The 20,747-nt window shown below is 46.9% G+C and overlaps 1 protein-coding gene across 1 annotated transcript; it reads right to left on the reverse strand.

Annotated features, from left to right (window-relative positions):
* Nucleotides 1-1,188: 1,188 nt before the first annotated feature.
* On the reverse strand, nucleotides 1,189-20,266 carry nckap1l (NCK associated protein 1 like). Its single transcript, XM_067240537.1, has 31 exons — nucleotides 20,112-20,266; nucleotides 19,113-19,223; nucleotides 18,637-18,729; nucleotides 17,277-17,333; nucleotides 17,024-17,166; nucleotides 16,133-16,223; nucleotides 15,667-15,804; nucleotides 14,953-15,001; nucleotides 14,502-14,658; nucleotides 14,146-14,202; nucleotides 13,962-14,058; nucleotides 13,296-13,405; nucleotides 12,650-12,782; nucleotides 12,097-12,178; nucleotides 11,871-11,929; nucleotides 11,348-11,493; nucleotides 11,024-11,156; nucleotides 10,573-10,692; nucleotides 10,090-10,229; nucleotides 9,828-9,959; nucleotides 9,246-9,464; nucleotides 8,813-8,943; nucleotides 7,689-7,786; nucleotides 7,367-7,460; nucleotides 6,821-6,903; nucleotides 6,529-6,609; nucleotides 5,666-5,759; nucleotides 5,351-5,467; nucleotides 3,341-3,450; nucleotides 2,926-3,018; nucleotides 1,189-1,615 (listed from the first exon to the last, which is right to left on the reverse strand). Exons 1-31 carry the CDS (start codon nucleotides 20,199-20,201, stop codon nucleotides 1,499-1,501), a joined length of 3,375 nt encoding a protein of 1,124 aa, XP_067096638.1. The 5' UTR covers nucleotides 20,202-20,266; the 3' UTR covers nucleotides 1,189-1,498.
* Between the last annotated feature and the right edge of the window lie 481 nt (nucleotides 20,267-20,747).

The raw sequence follows: 20,747 nt of genomic DNA on the forward strand, positions 1-20,747 counted from the left end.
CTGTGTTCAGCTCAGCGGTCTGCGGATGAGCAGTAGCTGTCTGCAGCACCACCAGCTGTGGTCTTTATACAGGTGTGTTTTTCCACCTGGCCCCGTCATCAGCAGCTAGGGACTGTCTGAGGAGGAGAATGTGCTGCATGCACGGCCACCGCCACAGCACTGAGACACACACACACACACCCGGGAGCAAGTTTCTGAGATACAAGTTTCATTATAAAGCAGCAATGAGGGACACCCTGGGTGCTGTTTGACTTCACATCCACTTCCTGTCTACTGGGATGTGTTGTTTGGTGTTTGTCATGTTTGGAGGTTGTGTCCTAGCCTAATGTACACCGAGGCTGTAGAACCCTGATTCACTGGTTAGCAGACAGAAAAGAGAGGGGGAGAAGTGGAAGACAGAGATGAGATAAATTCATCAGTTAGATAAATGCAGTACTTAGAGAGATAGAAAAGAAGAGAGAGGAAGGGAGAGAGAGAGAGATAGAAAGGAAGAGAGAGGAAGGGAGAGAGAGATAGAAAGGAAGAGAGAGGAAGGGAGAGAGAGAGATTGAAAGGAAGAGAGAAGGAGGGAGAGAGAGATAGATAGAAAGGAAGGGAGAGGAAGGGAGAGAGAGAGATCGAAAGGAAGAGAGAAGGAGGGAGAAAGAGATAGATAGAAAGGAAGAGAGAGGAAGGGAGAGAGAGATAGAAAGGAAGAGAGAGGAAGGGAGAGAGATAGATAGAAAGGAAGAGAGAGGAAGAGAGAGAGAGGTCGAAAGGAAGAGAGAGGGAGGGAGAGAGAGATCGAAAGGAAGAGAGAGGGAGGGAGAGAGAGATAGAAAGGAAGAGAGAGGAAGGGAGAGAGAGATAGAAAGGAAGAGAGAGGAAGGGGGAGAGATATTTCCCCACCGTACCAACAGATCACCAGAGTACTGCCTGGGGACTGGGAAACGACAGGGAGAGACTGAAAATCATCTGTGGAATAATTCTCTGAATTGGATCCCTCCTTTGTTATTACACACACAGATTATTGTTCCTCCTTTGTAGGATATTATTGCTTGTTGACTACTGCCATGTTACATTCAATAAAAGCATTTCACTACAAACCTAATTAAAACCATAATAATTTGGTCCTTAAATTTCTTTCAGATGTTGTGGCCATTGTGATACACATTATATCGTAACTGACAAAGGCCCTCTCTGTTAAGGTAATTTTTCATTTTCTTTATTCATAGGTGTTAGCTTTAGTAAGACAAAATCACTCAAGACCATACACTAAATTGTACATCTCGTCAAAAACACAATTTAAAAAAGGGTAAAAATGAAAAATCCTGAAAAGTTACAATGCAAGGCTGGTTTCGTTAGCTGGTATGCTGGTTTAGATCGTTTTAAGATAATTTCAAACATTAAATGTACGCAAACTGGGGGAAAACCTCATGTCAAATATTACAACAGAGACTCCAAGCACCCAGGCCAGCAGCAGACATGAGCGGCGGTGCTGTGAAGAGATGCTTCTAGATCACCCCAGAGTGATGATGACGGCCTTGTAGACCTCCCTGTAGGCGTTCCTCAGAAGGACGTAGGGGAAGCAGCTCTCCAGCATGTCCTGGCTGAGGAAGGGAGAAGCCTCCACAATCTGAGGAGGAGAGAGGGGGGAGAGAGGGAGGAGAGAGGGGGGAGAGAGGGAGGAGAGAGGGGGGAGAGAGGGAGGAGAGAGGGGGAGGGTTAGCAACAGCGTACAGCAGTTTTACCTTTATGGCACAAGACCATAGGAGAGGTTGTCTTTTCTTTAATAAGTGCTCATGACATGCCCCTATAGACCAGGTTTCAATCCAAACCCCAGTGATACGTATTATTATTACCAGGGGCACCGTATAGGGGGGAAAAGTTAGGACAATTCCAAGGGCCCCTGACTGACAGGGGTCCCGAAAAATATAAAAATAAATATAAATGAGAAACTTTTTCTGGAATGACCGGTGTCTTTTTACAGTTGTAAACAGAAATGTGGGTCGGTCCTTTTCCACACAAAAAGGATCTTAGTGTGACCTCAGCCTATCGGTGCAGTCAAATGGCTCGATGCAATCCCGCTCCCCAGGAGGGGCCCTGGGGAACGTAGAAACAGCAAGATGCCGTACTGTACCATGTGGAGCGTACCATGTGAAGCAGCAAGATGCCGTACTGTACCATGTGGAGCGTACCATGTGAAGCAGCAAGATGCTGCACTGTACCTAGTGGAGCGTACCATGTGAAGCAGCAAGATGCTGCACTGTACCATGTGGAGCGTACCATGTGAAGCAGCAAGATGCTGCACTGTACCATGTGGAGCGTACCATGTGAAGCAGCAAGATGCTGCACTGTACCATGTGGAGCGTACCATGTGAAGCAGCAAGATGCCGCACTGTACCATGTGGAGCGTACCATGTGAAGCAGCAAGATGCCGCACTGTACCATGTGGAGCGTACCATGTGAAGCAGCAAGATGCCGTACTGTACCATGTGGAGCGTACCATGTGAAGCAGCAAGATGCCGCACTGTACCATGTGGAGCGTACCATGTGAAGCAGCAAGATGCTGCACTGTACCATGTGGAGCGTACCATGTGAAGCAGCAAGATGCTGCACTGTACCATGTGGAGCGTACCATGTGAAGCAGCAAGATGCCGTACTGTACCATGTGGAGCGTACCATGTGAAGCAGCAAGATGCCGCACTGTACCATGTGGAGCGTACCATGTGAAGCAGCAAGATGCTGCACTCTACCATGTGGAGTGTACCATGTGAAGCAGCAAGATGCTGCACTGTACCATGTGGAGCGTACCATGTGAAGCAGCAAGATGCCGTACTGTACCATGTGGAGCGTACCATGGGAAGCAGCAAGATGCTGTACTGTACCATGTGGAGCGTACCATGTGAAGCAGCAAGATGCCGCACTGTACCATGTGGAGCGTACCATGTGAAGCAGCAGGTAGATCGAGTCTCGGTTCTTTCCACTCTCCGCTCTCTCCACGTTCTGGCCCAGTTGCAACAGGGTGGAAGACGCCACCTACAGTAGGAAAACCACAGAGGAAGACAGATAAGGGCATAGCTTCTTCAGGGTTAATTTCTATGCAGATTGACATCTGCATCACAAAAACCCTCTTGCTGTGAGAACATGGTCGAAGAAAGAACTAATTCAGAAAACTGTATACAAAGCCTGATTGCCAGTCTATGGATGGCAAACAAAGAAAAATTTGTAAGAATTTATTTTTTTCCTTAAAATACTGCATGAATGAATCCATTTTATTCAAGCAATCGTAAAAAAATAAAATAAATAAAAATAAATAATAATAAAATAAACGATTTATTTTATGTCTGTTGTTCCCCACAGTGAGAAACTCCTTCATGTGCTGCTGGATGTTCTTGTTCTGGACGGTGTACATGGCGGCCGCCAGCTGGTTGATGGCTGTGGCCAGGCAGTGGATGTTGTTGTGGTGCCCTGGCAACAGAAACAGTGTTAGTCAACACAAGACACACCTCAACACAAGACACACCTCAACACAAGACACACCTCAACACAAGACACGCCTCAACACAAGACACACCTCAACACAAGACACGCCTCAACACAAGACACACCTCAACACAAGACACACCTCAACACAAGACACGCCTCAACACAAGACACGCCTCAACACAAGACACACCTCAACACAAGACACACCTCAACACAAGACACACCTCAACACAAGACACACCTCAACACAAGACACACCTCAACACAAGACACGCCTCAACACAAGACACGCCTCAACACAAGACACGCCTCAACACAAGACACGCCTCAACACAAGACACGCCTCAACACAAGACACACCTCAACACAAGACACACCTCAACACAAGACACACCTCAACACAAGACACACCTCAACACAAGACACGCCTCAACACAAGACACACCTCAACACAAGACACGCCTCAACACAAGACACACCTCAACACAAGACACGCCTCAACACAAGACACACCTCAACACAAGACACGCCTCAACACAAGACACACCTCAACACAAGACACGCCTCAACACAAGACACACCTCAACACAAGACACACCTCAACACAAGACACACCTCAACACAAGACAACTTAATACAACAAGTGTCCCCTGGGTGACAGACACACGTCAAAAAAATAAAAATCCGTTCACACTGATTAATATGCATAAGTAAGTAAATGTTTTGAATTCAATAGCAATGAATATGAAAAAAGGTCATTACGATAGTAACAGTGCTCTTTTAATAGGCTATATATCCCTTGATATGTACGGATGTACGGTGCGTAACAAAATAATAAACTCATCTAGCATAATAAATACATTTAAAATCATAATAAAATCTCCACAATAATACTGGTAGTCACTCCGGCCCATGTAATGTTCTGTTACAGACCTGGCCCCACATTAAAGAAAGGAAAAATGATCTGGCCTTAGCAGAAAAAAGTTTGCACTAAAGCATTACAGCAAGGCAAGGGACCAAAACAACAACTTCACTTCACAGTTTCACCACGACAGGAAAAACTCTACTTCCTCTAAGTAAAAATGTATCTATACCATTGAATGTCTTGTAAGCAAAATATGCCCAAGAACCCACTGTGAGACCAACAAAAGACCCCCTCAGCACTGATGCCGATCTGCCACTGGCAGCTTTTGATGTTCCTGGGTTTGGGCACTGTGCCCGGTAACTTATATCAACACGCAACAGGCCAATACTAACTTTAGGAATGCACGTCAGCATAGCTGTCTATAAACAAACGTAATTTGAAAAACAAGGTTCTCATTTTCCATTGTCTTCATGCTTTAGATGACCATGAATGGCAGAATTCAGGGAGTTTTAGTCAAAGTAATTTTTTGTTTAAAGTATTATTATTAGTCAATGTAAGTTGATTTAAAGACAGTGAACTATAGATACACGTTCCATTCACTCACTGAGCTAAAACATATTTTTGAAACAACCATGTCCATTTGAAACAACCATGGCTGATTCACCAACCCAAACTCACTTGTTCAAAATAAGTGGTTTAATAACATCAGTTCAAACCGGTGTGGGAGACAAAACATAAAAACACAAAACAAGAAAAAGTTTTCCACGGCCAGCTCTGTGTTACAGGAACCTAAACATGCTTGTGTGTGTACCAGGGGTGTGTGTACCAGGGGTGTGTGTACCAGGGGTGTGTGTACCAGGAGTGTGTGTGCCAGGGGTGTGTGTACCAGGGGTGTGTACCAGGGGTGTGTACCAGGGGTGTGTGTACCAGGGGTGTGTGTGCCAGGGGTGTGTGTACCAGGGGTGTGTACCAGGGGTGTGTACCAGGGGTGTGTGTACCAGGGGTGTGTGTCCTCACCTCCGTGCTCCTTGCTGTAGAAGGAGTTGGGGTCCAGAGCCAGGGTGGGCAGAGACACAGCCACATACACCAGGAGCAGACAGGTCAGCTTGTACTCCTCCTCCACAGAGGAGCCGTCTGTGAACCCCAGAGACACACCCCAGCTGACTACAGACCACAAGCTAGCGGCTCCCACACAGCAGCACGGGGTAACACGCACGTGGTGATCATTAAGGGTTGCATGTCTAGACCTTTCCTGACACATGTAAGAACTCAAAAGAAACCTTTATGGGATCCCCAGTTTTCCTGTGAAGAACCCAGGTGTTTCCTGTTTACCTGAGCGCATGCTGGCGATGGCTGCCACCAGGGCGGGGTCAATGTCACATGTCAGCCCTGCCGCCGCCGCCAGCTCAAACACACTCATAGTCACCTGGAGAGTCATGAACATGTCACCTGAGACCATCAGGAACATAACACAGACCAACACCCTGTCGACATGTTACAGTTTGGTCCACTAAACTATTGGTGAACTTGATGATCTACTAAAATATTAGTAGCCTTCATGGTCCATTCAACTATTGGTGAACTTGATGATCTACTAAAATATTAGTAGCCTTCATGGTCCATTAAACTATTGGTGAACTTCAAGGTCCACTAAACTGTTGGTGAACTGCATGCCCTACTAAGCCTTCCTCTGCTCTCTGCACAGTGTGTCAGAGGAGGCCTGTGAAGGCAGAGCACCGAGGCGCAGGAAGCCCATACTGCTATGTTATGATCACATCATAGAAAAGAGGCCAGCCAGGCCCTGGTGACGGCTGTGGGCATGTAGCATGTCTGTCATGCAAAGCTCTACAGACCCACGTTGGCCACAGAACAGCACCACACACACACTGTACACAGACACACTGGCTGGACGAGCAGTTCTATTTATTCTATTCTATCTTCCTTGATGGATGCTGACCAACCTAATGGTAACAAGAACCACGGATGGAAACAGAACCCCTGTGTAACTCATCATGTGTTTACATGGTGAGCTGCTTCTACATCAGGAGGTCTGGAGATGCAGACACTGGGGTTATTTATTCATATTTATCTTACTTTAATTCTCACATGAATAATGCAGGGGGGGGGGGGGGGAGTGTGATTTCATCAAAGTGTTCGATAAGTCAGGAGGGATGAGAGATGAGAGGGGCCTCTACCTTGATGTCGTTTTCTGAAGAGATAAAGTCCCTCAGGTACTGTATGGGACCCATGAGGTATGGACAGCGTTGGTTCATGACCTGAACAGGAACACACCCCAAGAAAGGACACTGATTACAAGAACTGTACGGCCTGTCCTGGAACACACTGGTGGCTGTTATGTCACACTTTTCCTACCAACACTAAACGCAGACCTAAGTGGTCAGTGTGTATGAAATGAAGACCATCAGCCTCTTCCCTGGGGGTCAGAGTCACAGTGGTTTTCAGCAGGTGGGAGGAGGTGATTCTTACGTCCTCCAGGGCATCCTGGGCCATGGTCCTGAAGGACAGGATCACCCCCACGATGGTCATCCTCTTCAGCACGTTCTCGCTGGCTGACGGGGGGGGGGGATATGTCACAGGATTGTTAACACAGACACGCATGGTGGATCAGTCTCTTTCTAGAGCAGAAAAGCAGCGCTGGGACTGACTGAAGGTTAGCTTGCTGTATAGTACCGCAGTACCTCCCATACTGTACCACGTGTGGTAAACACTACCCTGTCATAACATGGCCCGCTGAAGCTTGATGAGGTCTCCTGCTGAGATCTAAAGCAGAGGAAGCTGGAGGAGACCTACTTGTCCTAGATACCGTTGGATACCGTGCATTCTGCACGTGCGTGAAGTTTCACACAGACGTCATCTGGAGTTGAGTAAGACGCCGAAGGGCCTGGTTCCAGGAACTTACAAGAACTGTGTTTGGAGTGATGCTATTGCCCTCCATTTTCTATAGTCTTTCTGCTTCCTCTACCTGCCTCTGCTTCCTTCCATCCTTCCCTCCCTCCCGTCTCCCTCTCTCACCTGGCAGTCTCTTCTGAAGGTTGGCCATGGCTTCGGGCTTATCAAAGTTGGCTCTCATCTGAACCAAAACATCCATGTTCTCCATCACCAGTTTCTGAGGGGAGAGGAGAGAGCTTCATATTTTCATCTTTTCTCTTTTCATTAAACTGAAACAACTCAATCTGGAGATACACATCTCTCTCTACGATGAATCATAACCTCCAGATGAAAGATAGTGTTTTCGATGACGTCCATATCTGAAGATGAAAGCCTCTCTCTGGGACGTGAAAGTCCATGTCTGATCAGAACAAACAGGCAGCCCTGAGCCCTCGGGGATACCTACCTTCAGCTCGCTGACCTGGGAGGTGATGTGCCACATCAGATTCTCACTCAGAAACTTCATGCCATAGGGACCAATCAGCTCGGCTAATGCCTGCATTTCTGGAATCACACACGGGTACATAATATCAAATAAAAGTGATTTCGTAAAAGCATATTTTGATTAGGTGTCAAACAGATTCGAAGAATTGCAGTAAGTTCAAAATCAGTTTAGAGGAAATTAAACACGTAATCAAAATGTATTCATCATACATTTGTATTCGACATTCTCAGTCATATCATCTTTAACTAAATTGCTTTTTTTCACCTAAGGACTGACTACTATCTACTAATACAGTAAGAAAAGTCAAATTGAGTCATCTAGCCTACATGGATGGTTGCTCATGACTCTGCACATATGTGGCTTTACTCAGAGCCTGAGGTTGATTTCTCTTGAATTCGAGGAAGAAAGACTACGGGTAAGCATTTCTGCTGCAGAGTGCATCACTACCCTGAAATGACGTGTGCGGATAAGAACATATGAATAGCACTGACTAGTATATCAAAAACAGAGTCGATAGGGAGATGGACCAATTAGTCAGCTGGGATCATGTCTGTTACGTAAAACAAGCCTGTGCAGTGCTGAAGATCTGAAGCAGTTATTGTAAAGTGAGAGTGTGTCACCAAAAGAGACAGAGAGAGAGCGAGAGAGACAGAGAGAGACAGAGAGAGACAGATAGAGAGCGAGAGAGACAGAGAGAGACAGAGAGAGAGAGAGAGAGAGAGAGAGAGACAGAGAAAGACAGAGAGAGAGAGAGACAGAGAGACAGTGAGAGAGAGAGAGAGAGAGAGACAGAGAGAGAGAGAGAGAGACAGAGAGAGAGAGAGAGAGAGAGAGAGAGAGAGTTCAAAAGGAGAGTGAGAAAGACAAGGGCTTGTAGAAAGTCTCTCATCTTCACACATCACTAAATATAAACTAAAATGCATGTTAGTGTGCATGTGGGAGTGATAAGTCCTCCAAGATGACCACCTCTACAGAGAACATCAATGACATCAGTTCATTGTGACATTACACAAGGTGAGGTAGGTGTGATCACTAGACACACTGGATCCTACAGCAGAATCACACCCGTTCACAGATCATCTCACCAATGATGTCCGAGTATTGGTCCGCTTTGAAACTCTGGTCGTTGTCGTTGCCCTGATTGACAAAGCAGTGCATTGTGGGACAGTGGACAATCATGGCGTTGCTCGCCTGACGCAGGAGCGCCTCCAGGTACCTGGAGACACGAGGAAGACGAGAGTGGTACCTTACACTCTACAAGTGTAAGGTAGGAGGAACTATGCACAAAAATAGAGTGAAAGCAAAGCTATGAGGAAGCCTACAGTGTGAGGCAGCCAATGAGGCAGTCTACACCAAAAAGGACAGGGTTTGATGCAGATTCCAACGGTTGCTGTGCAGTTCTCTTTCCTGCTAACAGGAGTTTGATGAGGAAGCGCTGATGATAGCCTAATGCAGGGGCTGATAAGTCAGAAAACAGCAAAAACCCTCTTCCTGGAGAAGGGTGGGGTGAGCTTGTACCAGTTAGTGTAGAGAGTGGTGATGGTCTGGCTTCCCTGCGAGTCCAGAGGCTGGGTCTGTTGCAGCAGGACATTCTTGACCAGCCGAGTGACGTCCACGCTGATGTAACGTGACAGGGTGTGCACGCTGGCCGTGTAGGCTCGGATGGCGGCCAGCAGGTCGGAGGGGCGAGCTATCTCCTGGGTGGTCTGGTTGTAATGAGTCATTCTCACGATGATCCTGAGGAAGCCACATCAGAACCACGTCAGTCAGGAACGGGACGAGCTCAATGGAGCGTCGCTCGCTAACTACACCGCAGCGCACTGAAGGCTGAAAAGCCTTCCTCGACCCTGCCCGGATCTCTAGCTGTGTTTACATGTGGGTCCCGGCCAGGCAGAGAGAAGGCAATCACACTCAGCTGTCTGTCTGCCTCAGGGCCAGAGGAGATTAGAATCTTTCTCCGACAGAGAGACAAAGCAGAACATAAACAAAGGGGAACTGTAGTGTGTACAGTACTGGTACGCTCTGCTTAAAGGGACACACAGACTGTTACTGTGTGTGTGTGTGTTGCATTATACAGTACAGAAGTACGCAACAGCCTACTTTGAGATTCGCGTCTCTAGCTGGGAGATGAGGAACTCTGCGGGGATGACCACGTGGTCGAACATGGTGAAGTCAGTGCACAGGCCGAAGGTGGAGCACAGCTCGGTCAGGGTCAGGTGCATCTTGTCCATGCTGTTGCCATCGCAGGCCGTGTAGAGCAAAAAACGACAACACGAGTACTTTGAGATGGTGAAATGACGCGGTGTAACAGTACTACAGAGACGTGCTTTTGGGTTTTAAGGAGTTTTCAAGAGGATCTGACTTTGTGACGATGGCCCGGTCCTTCCTCTGACTCTCTGCCCCTGGCTTCTCCTTCTGCACCTCCCCCTTCTTGGCCTGCTGTTTCTTCTGCCTCTTGCGATGAGCCGCGCTGATGGTCCCAGCACAGTGCTTAGGCAGTAGCTAAGAGGAGGAGGAGGTAGAGAGCGCAGAGACAGGGGACTGAGAACGGCTGGTAGGCTGTTTAAAGGAAAAGCAAAGAAATATCCCTCTCACCCTCACTTTTTACAGCGAGTCTCATATAAACAGCTTAGTCATATTTTCCACCAGGACACTCATAGCTATCAGTCAATGAATCAACCTGTCGAATTACTCATCTGGTTTCCCCTCATACTCACACTGTAGTCTTCCTACAGCAAGCCCTACCTGGAAGAGGCTGGGGTGATTTTAATTGGAAAACGGATTACTGGCAACGTCTTTGGCTCGTTAATTTGTTTTCATGACCTGCACGTTACCCAGAATTCACCTGGTCATGGAGGTTGCATTGCTCGGCGCATATCTCCAGGATCACGCTGCCGGTCTGTCTGGCTATCTCCTCCAGGAAGGTCACACACACACGCAGACTCCTCTTCTGAATGGCCTGTATCTGCTCGCACACAGACACACACACACAGACACACACACCACACACACACACAGAGACATAAGGACATTTTTGTGAGTGCTTCTCTTACACCTCCTAGCTCCAGTCAGCTCCCCACTAAAATAATCTTATTGCTACCTAGCTGTGTGTGGTGAGTCAGTTGCCTGTTGCTAGCTGTGTGTGGCGAGTCAGTAGCCTGTTGCTAGCTGTGTGGTGAGTCAGTTGCCTGTTGCTACCTAGCTGTGTGTGGTGAGTCAGTTGCCTGTTGCTAGCTGTGTGTGGTGAGTCAGTTGCCTGTTGTTCCACCAGCTGTGTGTGCTGACTCAGTACTGACCTCCTCTGGGCAGAGCTGGTTGGAGCCACTGCTGAAGTGGGTGCAGACCAGGGGGAAGGACATGAGGTAGCGCTGCATGGTCACCTCCTCACTGCTCTGGCTGAACATCTTCTCCAACACACGCTGGTAGTAGCTGGGAGACAGACAGGTAGGCAGACAGGCAGACAGGCAAGCAGACAGACAGAAACAAACAGAAGGTCTAAATCTCTGGCCTTTCAGCTTAATGCTTCAACAAGCCGATATATGGTTGTACTAGCATGCGGTGTTACTGTGAAAAGACAAGCTGGACTGGAGAATGAAAGGATCCCGTTAACTGGGACAGACCAGAGAGTGGAGAGATCAGCAGTCTCCAGGAGCATGGCGTCGATGCTGTCCACCATCCTGGTGTGGAACTGGGTCATGTTCATCACCTTGGCCAGGTCAGGGTAGTCCTTCAGGGAGAGGGGAGCCTTGGACACACTGGTATAGGCCTGGGTTAGGAGGTGGCACAGAGGTGAATCAAGACAGCTGTCAGACACTGAGGAACCACAGTGTCTGAAGTGCGCGGGTCGGCAGCGGTTTGCTCAAAAGTTTCCCCCAATTATAGTTCCCACAAAACAGGGTGAAAAACCTTGCAGAACACAGTTATGAGTTGAAATGCTCTCTAGCTTTGAAACTTGCTTTTCCTTTCTAACGGCATCAGCATCATCCCAGGACCATCCCAGGATCCACATTTTCCACAAGCTGCTGACTCGAAATGGGTCATATCGCATGACGCTTATCGATGATGTCTTACAGTAGTATAAGTATAATCATGTGCAGCATCTCTCTGGAATCATACAGTTGAGCCAGATGTCATGTTCTGTACCTGCAGTCTGAGCCAGTCCAGTCTGACAGCTCTGAAGTCAAAATCTTCTCCGTTCTCCACTGGTGAGAAATGTATGACATCACCAGAGTATTACTTTACGTACTTTCCTCAGTGCAGCTTTAATGCTGGGTGATTCTCTATAGACAGTCGTGTTAAAGGTCAGTCTGGTTTACGGGAACACGCCTGTGAGCATGAGAACACTGACTGGGAGGTGATCCCAGCTTACCTTGTTTAATACTGAGAGCCGACAGGGTTGAAACAAACGATGTCATCAAGACAGATTCCTCTTCTGGACAGACACACATGTTCTACAGTGACAGACAGAGATTAAACAATATTTAATTAATCATTTAGTTATTCTATATACAAATGGGAGCCATTTTAACCAAAATGAATAGAGTAGATGGTTCAATACTTTGGGTGTCTTGATTTACATTTTTGTTATTTTTTACATTTAGGCATTTAGCAGACGGTCTTATCCAGAGCGACTTACAGTAAGTTCAGGGACATTCCCCCCGAGGCAAGTAGGGTGAAGTGCCTTGCCCAAGGACACAACGTCATTTGGTTGGCATAGCCGGGAATCGAACTAGCAACCTTCTGATTACTAGCCCGATTCCCTAACCACTCAGCCATCTGACTCCCTTTACATCCCCCAGTGAAACACGACCCATGTGCCAGATCCATAATTGCCAACATTTAATCCAATCAAATTCACCTTTGTCACTGTTCCCATGTGAGCTGTCTATACAGGTGACCCAGGTGTGCAGCTGTGGACCCACCTGTATGGTGTCATTGAGTACCAGGGCGTCAAACTGGGCCAGGTACTGGACGTGGTAGCGCTGCACCAAGCGTCTGTGCTTGGTCATCAGGGCTCTCAGCTTCTCCATGTGGAAGAGCAGCTCTGCCATCTGCCTGCGATGCACACACACACACACACACACAAATATATCACACACGTGTGTGTTTTTCCAGAACAGCACATAAACATCACTCATACAGACGTGCTGTATACAGGGTTCAGCTTTGTTATATTTAGAGATTTTTAAAAAAATTACTCGCTGTGATATATTGTTTTTATTATTGTTGCTTGTTTTTTTCCACAGGTACACTTGCACTTATAGTGGTTCATGTTGTTCAATTGTAACTTGTTTAACTACATGCTCTTATGGTTCTTCCCTTTGGCACTTACTTTGGTTGTTCACATTGTGTGCTTCATGTTTTGGCTACTCGCAATGTTTTTGTGGCTATCTTGTTATTATGATCAGTGACCTATGCACTTTGTAAAGCTCTCTCTTGGAAGTCGCTTTGGATAAAAGCGTCTGCTAAATGAATAAATGTAAATGTAGATGTCTTGGTAGGGCCTGTGTATCTGTGTGCTGTTGTTGGTAGGACCCAGATGTGTGTCTCTATGCTGGAAGGACCTACGCGTCTACATAGTCCTCAGGGGTCTTGGTCTTGGGGATATTCTCAGAGTGCCTGACCAGCCACAGAACCTCGTCACGGGAGAAGGACAGAGCCATGAAGACAAACAGCGCCTGGGGGAACAGTTGGCAGAGAGATGAAGAAACAGGAGGAATGTTCCAGGAGGAAACAAGGAATGGAATTTGTGTTTATTCCAGAGCCTTCTGATCCTCCTCATCGCTTGCTCCAGGGGAAATCAGGGGTACAGGAGAAATGTCCAAGTATGTGCAGAAGTGTACCATACTGTCCAGGCTGGACAGTTGCTAGGGGGCTGAGACAGTTGCTAGGATCAGCACAGACATGCACCAACGGTATTAATGAAAGTTCCAACGACAGAAGGACAAACACCTGCTTGTGTTCTTGCAACTTCATTAAAAGGCTAGGGGAAATCTTCCTGGCTTCAATTTTTCAGTTTTGATGTTTACATTATTTGATCTCAATGTGAATCCTTAGTTTAACACGAGATAAAAAGATGTTTTACGTAATCTTCACACTATCAAATACCAGGACCCTCCTTTCATGACTTTAGAGATATGTGCGTTTCATCAACAGGTATCCTAAAATAACATTGAAATTCTGCCTGCCTTGCGTTCCGCCTATACTGTACATTTGAATTCAAATCCAGCGTACCTTAGGACCCAGCAGACCTGGTTCATCCTCCAGAACCTTGTGAAGCTCCTTGAGAGCTCCCCTCAGGAAGTGTCTTCTCTCTCTGCGCATCGCTCCACTGACACACACACACACACATCTAGAACCGATTTCTGTTGGTTGTTACAGCGATTTACAACAGGTCATTGAGTCGTATTAGACTCACCAGTTGAGTACAGTGTGTTCCCTGCATTCCTTAATGTCTGCCACCCGCTTGTTATACCTGGAGGATGGAGAGAGAAAGAGAGAGAGAGGGGGGTCTTTATCAGAGACAGACATCTTACTTAAACTAATTACGTCAAACTATTTATTTAAGTAATCTAATCTCTTACGGTAGCAAATAATTAAACGATTAATTTAATGAATTAAAAGATACTATAAATTAAATGAATTGCCAAGATTACTTAAATAGTTTGGTGCAATAAATTTCCGCACAAGTTTTGAGCATTCTGAACTTCTTTGTTTTCCTACGTACACACCGACACAAACACAGACGGACACACAGACTGTCAGACATCACACCCTTTGATGCCATCGAAGACGTCCTCGGAGACCTTGTAGATGTTGATGACCTCGTCCCTGACCAGGCTGACGTAAAGGCCGCTGCGTAGCGCCATCTTCCACAGGTCCAGAGAGGCCTGGTTACTGTTCAGGCTGCTGTGACACAGCAGAAAGCCCACTGCACCCAGCACAGGGAACACAACATCACTTAGCCCCGCCTGGACAGAGCAGGCCAGCGGCCCAGGCTGCTGTCTCACTCTGAGGTACTCTGAGTGGGTCAGACGGCTGAGCGGTTAGGGAATAGGCTGTTAATCAGAAGGTTGCCAGTTCGATTCCCGGATGTGCCAAATGACATTGTGTCCTTGGGAAAGGCACTTCAACCTACTTGCCTTGGGGAGAATGTCGCTGTACTTATTGTAAGTCGCTTTTGACAAGAGCATCTGCTAAATGACTAAATGTAAGATGTACTCACCCAGAATCCAGCGTTCCATCAGCTCAGTCGACAGGTACTCACAAGCCATCTGGTGGTCAACAGAAACACATATTGCAAAAGCAATATACCAATTGTGCATTCAGTCGTGCATATAGCAGTGGTGCTTGTTTACTGCAGTGCAACATAACACACTAATTACAATTAGTTAAGTTACTTTCTGTATGCTCGGATGTGTTTGTTATGGAGGTGGGCTTGGATTTCAAAATGTATCATTGTTTGCATATTGCTTGCATAGAACACAGTTGTATGGTGTGATTCATTTGTGCGTGTGTGTGTGTGTGTGTGTCTAATCCCACTTAGAACTGCTACTTTATGTACCCTTAGTATAGATAGTCCACATATTACAATTTTAGGTATATGTTTATTGTATGCACCTTCCTGCCAAAGCAAATTCCTTGTCTGTGCAAACTTTCATGGCGAATAAATCCCATTCTGATTCTGATTCTGAGAGATGGAGAGACAGAGAGCCTGTTTGCTCTGAAGTGTGTTTCTTGGCTAAGTATAAGGGCCACATGTCAGGAGCCACGTGGAAGACAGAGCACAAAGATACTTCAAAGACAAGAAGAGAGGAGAGGAGTTTGAGAGGAGATGAAAGGTGTGGAGAGCAGAGGGAGGTGTGGAGAGGTGAGGAGAGATACGAACAAGAGAGGAGAGGTGCAGAGAAGAGAGGAAAGGAGAGGAGGTCATGCTGACCGTGTCACAGCATGCGGGGTCCAGCATGGCCGCAGGGGCGGAAAAGAGGCTGAGGAGCTGGGCGCTGCGCCACTGCTCCGCTGGCAGGTTCCTCCGCGGGTACACCATCTGCAGGGACAGCAGTGCCTCCGTCACCGACTGAGGGAGAGAGGGGAGGGAGAGGGAGAGGGAGAGAGAGAGGAGGGAAGGGGGAGATGAGAGGGAGAGGGAGAGAGAGGAGGGAGAGGGAGAGAGAGGGAGAGGAGAGGAGGGAGAGAGAGGGAGAGAGAGGAGGGAAAGGGAGAGAGAGGGAGAGAGAGAGGGGATGGAGAGGGAGAGAGAGAGTGTGGAGGGAGAAGAAGAGAGAGGGTGGAGTTAGAGATGGGCAACAGAAACCGAGAGAAAGTTAAGGGCGGAGAGCGTCCAGTGTTCTACCATGGCAGAGATGAACAGTGATGGAACACGTGTAGAGCAGTGTGCAGCTCACCCTGGTGTGAGGACCAAACTCCTCAGTGAGCTTCCTCCAGGGATGCTCGTACTCCAGGAACATCTGGCCCAGACGAGGGTACGAGGGGTCGCTGCAGAGACCACACCATGCACTTAACCACACGACCGATTAACCAATCCCTCATTCAACCAGCCAGCCAATCAAGCTTTCAATGATGATCGTAACTATGTTCAATAGAGCTGTAGTCAAATGTGTTTGGTTGTGTGTTTCCCTGTATGATGTCATTTTTTCAGCTAAATAACTTTTTCACTTAAAGATCATGCGTGGTTCCGTTTCCACAAGGATTCACTGTGTTTGCCCATATGCCTTGGCAGTCTGTGAGGAGTGGAAAAGCTGTCATTCATCCTCAAGAGCCACATGGCTTATACCGTGAAGGGCAAAGACAAATTATAGCGGCACATTAATCCATGCATCCACATTTCAAATTCCCCCCTCCCGACTGACTCAGATAAGCACCGAGCAATCAATCCTGAATAGATATGAAGGATGTAAAAATGTCAGCAGTCTTCGGGTCACTCAGGGGGTGGAGGGAGGGGGGTGGGGTGGGGGGGGGGGTGGGGAGGGGGGGGCTCTGTTAGCCAGTGAGGCTCTGTCATCTCTGTACAGTCAGATGAACAGCGGCAGATCCTTCAACAATGGATGTCATAATGACAGTTGAATGGCCCACTCATCATGGCTGGACAGGAGTCCTCTCTCTCTCTAACTGCTTTCCTGTTACTCTCCAATTTTCTCTATCAATAATGAATATAGCCAAAAAAGGTCCGGAAGGTACATGAAAAAGCATCCATCTCTGTCGACATGTACACCTAAAACACAGCCCCCCTCTGGGCAGGCACAGCCCACACCAGTAGGACTGTCCTGTCTACTCACCTGCTGCCATTGGACATCTCATGGGCACAGTTGTACATGCCCACCAGAGCCTTCTTGTCCTCAATGCGAGAGAGCATGACTATGACCGCTGTGTAGGTCACAATCAGGTCCAGGAAGTTCTTGGTGAAGTCAAAGTTGATGGCCTTGACAGAGAGAGAAGCAAGGCGGTGAATGAAAGTACGAGACAGGTTGCGGCGTGAAGATTGAGGGGGCTGTATATCTTGAAACATACAGAACAGCATGGCATGCTTACAATGTTGAAGAAACACAGACAAGCATCGATGGTGTTGAGCAGCTCATATACATGGTCCTGTTGAAGAGACAAGAAGTTATAATTCAGAAGGGTTTGGGGATATTCTCTTGTCATTCCATCCCTTCTAAATTGGACAGAAAATCCTCCTTCACTTTTGAAATAATACACAAGAGATAGATCAGCCATTCCCAACCTTTTCCACCTGACCCCTGCAAATTCTATACAATATCCAGGAAATCATTATTTTTTTGTTTTAGAGCGACTGAGAGACAGTTCAATGGGCATTTGGTAAACAGGCTCTGGAAACCAAGAGAGCGAGTGACAGACGTGGTGAGAGAGAGACACAGCGCGCGTCCTGATAGCGTCCCGGGTGTGTGTGTGTGCGTGTGTGTGTGTGTGTGTGTGGGGGGTGTTGTTGTCCTGATTGCGTCCCGGGAGTGTGTGTGTGTGTGTGTGTGTGTGTGCGTGTGTGTGTGTGTGTGTGTGTGGGGGGGGGTGTTGTTGTCCTGATTGCGTCCCGGGGGGGGTCGTTTTTTTTTCTAATTACAGTTTTTTCCAATCATTTACATATCAATATTTGGATATTTATTCATTTTTATACTTTCGTTTTCTATGGTTTGGCTGCCCACCTGTATTACCCTAGCAGACCACTAGTGGGCCGCGGCCCACAGGTTTGGAATCAAGAATCATTTGTCAAATAAGACGTATTTCAAGCCTTGCCTTTAAATACAAATTTTCTCTAAATTAATTAAGGCTGAATTGGCCTCAACCCTGAAATGTACCACACAGTACAGCATCACTGGGAGGATGTTAGGACCCTGGGGAAGGTTTCGCTTCATTACCATAACCATTATTCCAAATTCCTTTGTTCATATTTTGTTGAATTATTCACGACTTCATGACTTCTGACAGATGTTCTCTGCTCTGAACTCCTTCACACAAAAGGAGAAATGCCTCAGGTGCTACATTTATATTTAGTCACTTAGCAGACGCTCTTACCCAGAGCGACTTACAGTAAGTACAAGGACATTCCCCCGAGGCAAGCAGGGTGAAGTGCCTTGCCCAAGGACACAACGTCAGTTGGCATGACCGGGAATCGAACTGGCAACCTTCGGATTACTAGCCTGATTCCCTCACCGCTCAGCCACCTGACTGCTAAAAACCCACACAGAGTTGTTCTCATCACACAAGGTTTATATTTGTCCTTGTTCCTCGAAAAAACTATTTATATGTAAATTGGGTTTGGGGTAAAGTCTGCAGTAATAACATTAGAGGAGGAAAGAGTCACAGTTACATTCTGCTGTCAAGTGTTTTCAAAACCCCATGCCCTTTAACTAAAGTTTGATTTGATTTGAGTCACCCTGAACTCCATGACATCCAGGAAGGAGTCGTAGAAGCTGGACATGGCCGTCAGCACGTCAGACTTCTGTTTCTGTATCATGGCCAGGTGTTGCTGCAGTGGAAGAGGTCACAGGTCACCATAATTAGACACTTTCAGATGCATGAGCTAACTTCCAAGCCCTAGGCTTATTACACTGCAGAATATAGGTGAGGGGGGAATGATTAATGCCTCCATAGCTCAGCTGAAGTACTCTTATTCAACAATTAAATTTCATGACTGCCCGTTCCACCCTTGAACATATTGGCATTATTCCTCCTCTAGGGACAATAAGCTACTGTTATAGCCGAAAACTATAAAGGAAAAGAGACCAAGAGCCATAAACAGTTTAAAAATGACAATGAAGTGCCTGTTAAACCACTGAAATATGTGGAAAAGCAACTTTAAATATCCCTGCAGGTCTGTGAGTAGCAAGTGCTTTGGTGTTGGGAACTTACACTGTTGCCCCTGAAGTCGATGTTGGGGAACTTCTTGTTGATGTATTTGACAGCCGGCTCCATAACCTTCTCTGTTAGGAGGGAGGGCCTTAGTTTGGAGTCTGAGCATGTCTGGGGGGAAGGGGGATAGAGAGAGAGGATGGGGGGTGATGAGGGAAATAGAAAGAGATAAAGGATTGCAACATGGTTGAGGGAAATCAACTAACCAGTTGATAAACCAAGTTCTTAAACTTTAAATGGACGTCTTTATACCCCCAAATGTAGTTATTTCAAAATGTTGTGTCTGCGTGCAATGCATGCATGACTGTGCGAATGTTTTTGCTTCTTCCGGAGATAGCAGCAGTCTGCGACTGACAGATCACATTTCCTGTGTGTACATTTACTTCCTCTTGTTTGGAAGCATTGTTAGCTCACACTAAAAACACAAACAAGTCACAGAGCATATACATAAAGAGAGCCAGATTATGAAGTAAAACTGTCTCAAACAGTACATGTCCTTATCATAACACCATAACAATGCAGAACGTGGACTCGTGAGAAGATGTCGGAGTCATTCCTCTCTGGTACTGTGGTCTTCTCATATCATCATATGGATGTATTTCTAGTTTAGATGCTGCTAAACGTTTTCATGTCATTGCTTTCACTGACTTCAGTGCACTCTTAGTGAGCCAAATCTTCCTCTTCTCATCCTCGGTAAACACCATAGGCAGACAACGGCTCTCTTTTTCACTACTGACAGATAATCATCAGACAATCATCTCTCAGAAGAAATCTCTTCTTTAAATTACAGAAAGTCAAAGCAGTCAATGATGCCTTCCAATAAACCTTTCCTCCACAACTGCACTGATCAGACACATGAAACGACAATTGGGACCAAAGCCTCTCCATTTTGTCAAACCCATGACTTCCCTTCCAGTTCTGCTTTTCATGGCTGGCCTGCACAACAACACAGTCCCTCCATCCTGCCTTCCCATCCTCCCTCTCTCCTTTCTGCCTCACCTTCTTGATGTAGCTCAAGCGGACCAGCACCCCCACACCTCGCTCGTTCAGGATGGTCAGCTTCTCCGCCAGCTTCTGTTGGTAGGCCATGGTTGTGGACACGACACCCTTGAACCCCGGTTGCTTGACTCAGACGCCTCCGAAACAAGTGCACGCAGGCCCCGCCCTGACAAGTGTCACACGAGGGGAGTTAGAAAGGAAGTGGGTGGAGTCTAGAGGGGTGTGGAGGCGACCATGGGCACACTGCACTGTACTGCGCTGCCAAGACAAGGAACGGAAGGTGGTTCCTCTGATATAATTCTTACTTCCCAGTCGCGCAGGTCTTCACTCTGGCAGACCCCCAACTCTGTACCATGGTGCCATGAGCAGCCCGTAGATACTGTGTTGTTGCATGGAGGAAGTGGAAGCTGTGGTTTCCTGACTGTTAGTCATTAACTCGAATCTCTCTCTCTCTTTCTCTCTCCCTCTCTCTCTCTATCATAGGGAGAACAATGTGATCAGTCAACCAGCTATAGAATGTTGATAATGTCAGGATACTTGTTTATTTTACTTGTGAGATTTCCATTAAATGTTCCTTTGTAGCGGCATCATTATCAACAGACATGTACACATATCCTTCACTCAAGTAGAAGTAGT

The sequence above is a fragment of the Osmerus mordax genome, chromosome 1 (genome assembly GCF_038355195.1).
Source record: "Osmerus mordax isolate fOsmMor3 chromosome 1, fOsmMor3.pri, whole genome shotgun sequence".
Taxonomy (NCBI): Eukaryota; Metazoa; Chordata; class Actinopteri; order Osmeriformes; family Osmeridae; genus Osmerus; species Osmerus mordax.

What these genes read in the sequence shown, in the direction of transcription:
- nckap1l (XM_067240537.1), bottom strand. Translation starts at nt 20,201, where the DNA reads ATGGCCTACCAACAGAAGCTGGCGGAGAAGCTGACCATCCTGAACGAG. An exon ending in ACCCCGCATGCTGTGACACG is followed by an intron (nt 15,002 to 15,666) that starts GTCAGCATGACC and finishes GTTGACCACCAG; the next exon opens with ATGGCTTGTGAGTACCTGTC. An exon ending in CCCAGGATGCCCTGGAGGAC is followed by an intron (nt 6,610 to 6,820) that starts GTAAGAATCACC and finishes GTTCCTGTTCAG; the next exon opens with GTCATGAACCAACGCTGTCC.